This window comes from Arachis duranensis, chromosome 2 (genome assembly GCF_000817695.3).
Source record: "Arachis duranensis cultivar V14167 chromosome 2, aradu.V14167.gnm2.J7QH, whole genome shotgun sequence".
NCBI lineage: Eukaryota > Viridiplantae > Streptophyta > Magnoliopsida > Fabales > Fabaceae > Arachis > Arachis duranensis.
This window is the reverse complement of record NC_029773.3, coordinates 64,040,696-64,047,514: the sequence shown is the minus strand read 5'-3', so window position 1 is coordinate 64,047,514 and position 6,819 is coordinate 64,040,696. Positions and strand designations below refer to the sequence as shown.

The 6,819-nt window shown below is 33.5% G+C and overlaps 1 protein-coding gene across 1 annotated transcript in view; it reads right to left on the bottom strand.

Annotated features, from left to right (window-relative positions):
- LOC107474649 (DNA-directed RNA polymerase I subunit 1) overlaps positions 1-6,819 on the bottom strand; it is a gene marked incomplete in the record, with an annotated part of 13,468 nt that overhangs the window by 4,492 nt on the left and 2,157 nt on the right. Inside the window, 11 exon segments of the mRNA XM_052257845.1 lie at positions 1-69; positions 595-739; positions 829-1,149; positions 2,230-2,448; positions 2,691-2,838; positions 2,998-3,086; positions 3,807-4,070; positions 4,826-5,010; positions 5,367-5,526; positions 6,067-6,237; positions 6,354-6,563. Of these exon segments, the coding sequence (XP_052113805.1) occupies positions 1-69; positions 595-739; positions 829-1,149; positions 2,230-2,448; positions 2,691-2,838; positions 2,998-3,086; positions 3,807-4,070; positions 4,826-5,010; positions 5,367-5,526; positions 6,067-6,237; positions 6,354-6,563 (1,981 nt within the window).

Genomic DNA, 6,819 nt, shown 5'->3' with positions numbered 1-6,819 from the left:
AGTATGTTAAGGCTGCATCTCCATTACTGCGTATTTTTTTCTCAATATTCAACTGCAGTGTGGTTGGGTCTGAAATAACAAATATGCCACAAATCACAGATTTTACATAGGAAAACTAACTGCACTAAGTAAATGTCAAGTAACATAGGTATGCTGAACTATAAGTTGGATGCATGGACAATTATATATTTGACCAATATATATATATATATGATAGCGTAGAAGAAATACATTGGTCGATATGTCTCATTATATGATAGCGTAGAAGAAATGCATACCAAAATTTTATTTGGTTTGAAATATGCTTTAACCGGTGTATCTATGAAACAATACTAGTTATAGATTCTGTGTGCTCAGGAAACACATCCATATTAGATAGGAGTAATAAATTATCTTAGGATAGTAGAGTTACTACCAAAGTTTACTTGGTATTCTATTTTCACATCATAAGTCATTTAATAAATTAGATAGGAGTCATATATAAGTAGAACATGGATAGAAAGCTAGCAAATTAAGCAATTTACTACATCAGGAAATGGTATTTTATTTTATAATCATATGGTTTGCAGCAGAAACCAAATTTAAGAATATTACCTATATTATCACCTTCCATGACTCCGACAAATTCCCGATGAACAATGTCACCAATTTCCTCGCAGCTTTTGAGTTGATTCATTCTTTCACCATCCTTTCTTTCTGTTATCAGTAGATCATCAACTCCACATGTGAAGCCGTGCATCTGAAAAACAGAAAAATATAATAGAATATTGAGGATAGATAAATCAATAAAATAACCCAAGATTATATATTAACTCATTGGCAGCTAACCTGCAAGAAGTTTGTGAATAAACGACTAAACGCTGAAAGAAGGTTTCCCGCAATGTTTGAGCCATAAAGTTCTTGTACTGTATGTACTATACCATAGTCACCAAATTGAGCCTTATCAACCACGCCACACACCAAATCATTTCTATATATCAACAATTTATCCTCATCAGGCTCATCCTTCATCTTACTTGACTTCTCAGTGGTTCGTCCTTTAGTGTTTCCGTTTCGAGTCTTGAAAAAATTAGCTGGTATTTTCGCGTTCTTCTCAACTGTAAATGGTGGGGAACCTCTAGTGACATAGTATAACAATGCACTAATGACCTGCAATATAGCAGAAACTAAATTCACTTACAAAAATTAAGGTCCTAACATAAAGAAGCAAATCTTGAATCATAACTCAGTAGAAAAGTAATGGTATGTAGCACACAATCCAGTTTTTCACATACTAAGAAATCAAAACTACCAAGAAAGAACAGAATTGACAAAACGAAAAGGATCCAGAAAATTTATCAAGAAAATAATTGTTAGATATTAGATAAACATCCAGCAATATCTCCATAGTATCTTTAGAATAGAATAAGTATCTTAGATCTCTAAGAATAATTTATCTATTTCTTTATAGTTCATGATTTCTCTATATTAAATTAATAGAGTATGATATTAGCACTTGTCATAAAATAGCTGATGTATCTTCTGAATCGCAGCATCTTACATCGAATTCGGCCGCGCATTCACTCCTCTCCTGTTATTCTATCCTCGAAATTTCAATATAGTATCTGAGCAGCAGCATCTTCCAAGTCATGTCCCATCACTATTCTATTTCCAAGTTGACCAGAACTTCAGACTCTTAATAATATGACAACTTTCATCCTACTATTACCGTAAGTTGACCAGAATTTGATGCTCTATTTAAACAATATGCCAAATTTCATCCTAGTATTACTGTAGCCAATCATGTCTTACGGATCTTTTGTTCACAATCACGACTGTTATTTCTCTCTCTCTCTCTAGTGGGTCTAAGTACCACAACACTACAGCATGCCCTTAAATCACATCACCATCAATATTCTTCAACACAGCACCCGGAGCTACTCCTTAGAAACTACCCAAATTTTCTTTTTTTTTTTTCTTGTGACAAAACCTGCTACCACACTTGTAATCATTTTTGCATCCAGTAATTCCCTGATCATCTACAGACAAAAATCACATCTAGTTTCCTTCCTGCATTTTGTGACTTTTGATATTTGATTAAATCAGTCTATCAATACAACATGTTCTATGGAGTACTTATGGAGGAGAAAGGCTAAAGGAATTTTTAATGACATTCTTTCCAATGCCAAAGATAAGAGGCCCTTCATATAATAGAAAAAAAGCCAAAAAACGAACCAAATGATAGTATACCTGCTTTCCTGTCCAAAGGGGCTCTGGCTTCCATATGGCTGGAGGAAACAAAAACATTTCACTCTCGGAAGTTGATGTGAAAACTTTCTGCCCAGGTTTTGCATAGAAAGATCCCACCATAGGCATGGATACACCAGAACTGTAGAGAAGTTGATTGAATGCTTCACAGCTTAAAAATGTATCCTTTTTTGTTAGAAGGGCAGCACTTACAATATGATCCTGGAAATTTATTTAAAAGGCAGAGAGAAAAACTTCAGTATATAATAATAATAATAATAATAACAACAACAACAAAGGCTGTCTATGCAGTTAACATGTTAATTATTTATGCAAATAGAGGGGTGAGGATCAGATTGCTTCCAATCCGTTTAGCAATTCATGCAGTGTGCATGTAATTCTTCAATCCATAATGTTGGGATCTTCATTAAACTGCCACCTTTCTAAATTATTTATGCAAATACCTGAATCAAGGCTCTTATTGGATCACCACTGGTAGGCTTCACATATTGGTTGTTGGCATTTACAATATTGTAAGCTTCAGCACGGGAAATTTCATCTTGTGGAAAATGCACATTAATCTCGTCACCATCAAAATCAGCATTGTAAGTACTGAAATATTAAGGAATCGAGGAGGGAAAAGTTATTGACTGCATCAAAGTAAATTCTAAGGATACTTATTCATTTGAGTTATCAGAGAGTCAAAATGTACCCAATAATAATAATTTATTTCACAAGCACACCAAGCTTAAACCTAAAATAAAATATTACCTACAGTTCGCATAGTGCATACGCACTGTTTTCTCCCCCTTCAGAACACGAACTATATGCGCCATTATACTAGGTTTATGAAGTGTAGGCTGCAACGGAATATATAGTTCAATTCAAACCAGAAGTTAAACACTGGCAATGTTTATATCACATCTCTGATCAATATTGTCTTCACAAACCAGCATATTTACCAAGTCATAGAATCAGAACAATTATGGTTAACTTAAAATTGAATATAGTTAAATATACACAATTAGCAGTTCTAAATAGTATATGATAATATTCAATCACCATACATCAAGTGTAATTATTTGATTTTCTTTTCTTGTATGATTAAAAGAAAAGAATTTCCAATTAGGGGAATAAAATACATTAACATTATAAGGCTTGGTTTGGTAAAACTTTTTGAAGATGTGTTTGTGCTTTCGAAAAGCACAAGATCCTCGTTTTGTCTTTTAAAAGATATGGGTACTTTTGAAAGCACCCAAAGTGGAACTTTTTAAAGTTGACTTGTGCTTATCAAAATAAAAAATCTAATATAACTTCATATATTAGTAAATTTCCAAATTAACTCTTACATTTATATCTATTGTAGTATTTTTAAATTTTACCAAACACAATGGTTGTTATTTGTGCTTATTGAAAATCATTTTTAATTTATTTACCAAATATAAATGCTACAACTTTTAGAAAGTTATATTTTAAAAGCTAGCTTTGATAAGCTACCTTTAAAAAGTAAAAGTTTTACTAAACCACGCTTAAATGTGCTAATAAAACACCATATAATAAGATTATAAGATAATAAGTACCTGTCTATTGACAAGCACAACATCACCATCCTTCAAGTGGCGATACACAATTTTTCCTTCAAATTCTTGATCGCATATCTTTCCATTATGCATGATAACCCCTCTTGATGATGGTAATTTCCTCGATGTCAAAGCAAGCAACTTCCCTTTTGGTGGAAGCTTTACTATTGATGATTTATCGCCATAATGTGTGGCACCTGGATGGATTTCTGGACCATTAAGAATAGCATTCCTTAACTTCACTACATTCCAAGGAGTAACTCTCTGTAAGTTACCAGGGCAGAAAACAAAATGAGATACTCAGAGCTTAGAAGATGTGACTTTCCATAGCTAGTAGTTTCGTATTCCATGCAACTTATCAAGGGAAAAAAACATGACATACTCATCTTTGAAGATGTGATTTTCCATAGCCAGTGATATCATCAAGTTATCAAGGGCAGAAAACAAAATGACATACTCGTCTTAGAAGATGTGATTTTCCATAGTTAGTAATATCACATTCCATGCACAGTCCAAACATAAACTTAGACATCGGAAATCATCAATGCTATCAACTGCTTATCAACATTCAGTCATTTACAATATCCTACAGATTGTTTGATTTCCTTAATAAACCCTAAATATTTCACTTCACAATAGAGAAATTTCCCATCCTATGTTCCTAATTCTCTGATATAATAAGGAGGCCAAGATTTCACACTTCAATGTACAAATTATTTGCAGCAGAATACTTATTTTTCAATTTTGTATAGTTTTCTTCAAATTACATAGGCTGCATCAGATAAAAAGTGATTTGTCTATAAAATAACTGCATGTAAATAGCATAGGCAGAAAATTAACTAAATAAAGATGCAATGTCAATACCAGAATATATTAGCTTTTATTAGATCTGTAAGTAAATGTTTTGAAGGTATGAAATATGCAGAATGCTAAACTGAACAGACAAAATTCTTAACAGAAATGCAAATGAAGAACATAACTTACATGCATATTGGGTAATACAAAATTATAATTCTCACCTCAGGATATGTTAACCTTAGAGCAAAATATGGGGGAATCCCAATTTCATTCACTGCTAAATAAGGATCCGGTGATATGACAGAGCGGCATGCAAAATTAACCCTCTTTCCCATCATTTTCTGGCGGAAGAGGCCTTCCTTCTTCTCCAACAACTGAATAATTCCATTACTTGCATCTCTTTGGCCTAGACCAATCAAGAAGTAATAGAAAATCATGTGTAACCATCAATAGCAAGAGAAATAAAAATATTTACATATTGACATGTTTATGAAGTAATCCACATTCAGCATAGCCTGGTACAAACTACCAAGGATTGCACCCTTCATTTCAGTCACATAATGTAGTCATGTTGGGTATTACCATATATTGTGCACATATTGTTCTTTGTCCTCTTTTAAATATTCACGAGAAAAAGAAGAGAGTGCTCAACAGACATTTTATCACATAAAGAAATTTATAAAATATATTACCCAACTACACCCAGGTCTGCATGTTACAACTAAAAAAAGAAAACAAAACATAACCAGCATAAATTCTCACCAGAAGTGCTACTGTTAAAGAGCACATTTACAGATTGCTGAAGTTCCATCCACCTGGCTAAAACCATCAAGGGATCCTTCTTGTTTAGATGGGCATTCCCTAATCTTATGTTAGACTGCAGAATCTTACCCAACAAAACAGTATGAGCATGCTCCGATACCTATAAACACAATTGCCCAAGTCAATAAGGTGAATGTAGAATAAAAAAGATAGTCAAGTATTCACAAAATAATGAAAGGACTAAAAAGGAGTAGTTATACTTTGAATGTCAGCAATTTACAAGCCTCATCCCACTAAATGAGATTAGCTACATTGAAAGGGTAAGTGTGTTCTTGTGATAAACCAAGAAAGAAACTGGATTTGCATTTCATCCTTATATCCTCCCTTCACATGACCTTTACATCCTGCTGGCTTCCTTTCCTAAGAATGGCCCGCATGAGTCATGATAGAATTTTCTAACAAAAAACCCTTCATTTCCAATCTATATATATCTGCTAACAATTTCATAAGTACATTTTTCCTACATTTATATCCCACAGCAATTTCAAATTCAGAGTACTTCCCTAAACCTATACCTTGCATTGACAAACTTTGGAAATATTCCACACTCCACAGTAGAAGCAAGAACATGGAGTACAAACAAAGAAGATAGAGAAATAGTACAAATCGTTAACAGTCTTTATTTATTATTCACACTTACCAAATCACCTCCTTTAGTGGGAGGGCGGAATTTGATTGGTGGAACAAAAATATTCTCAAGAAAGAACATTGAGTGCCCTGCTTTCTTTCCATATCCCTGACCTTGAATATCATTAATATAGGAACAGAGTCGAGCCTCATTTTTCCACAAAAGTTCTAACGTCATTTTAACCTGTAACTTGAATAGAATTAATATATGATTCTAAATTTTCCAACAGCATGCAAAACTTTTCAGTGTCCAGCTGACACTTTACATTGAGGTTAATTCAATATTTGGAAGAAACTAACTTGCGATGGTAACAAAGGACCAGAAAGTCGATTTTGCTCAGCAAGCTTGTAAGACAACTTGTGCCTTTTTGCATCACTTTTCTTGGTCCCAGCAGAGTTGATATCCTCTTCATATGTTGCATCCCTGTCATTGGTTATAGTCTCACTTGCCAAGATTGTATCATCAGAATTTATGACATTTGCTCTAGCATCAGCAGCTGACAGACCATCCTAGATACATTATCCAAAAACCCAAAAATGGTGAAGGGTTTTGCAAGAATTAGTAAAGCATGTGGATTGTTGAAACACCCACAAGAATTAGTAAAGAAATAAAGTGAACAGGAAACTGTAACCAAAACAGACAAGGTGAAAAAAGAAATTGAGTCAAAAGAATGATAAATGCCTTCTACCAAAAAAAAAGAGATAATACTCATGTTGAGTGAAATGTTGAGTGTAAGTTCAACTTCAAATATGTCTTTCTTATCAC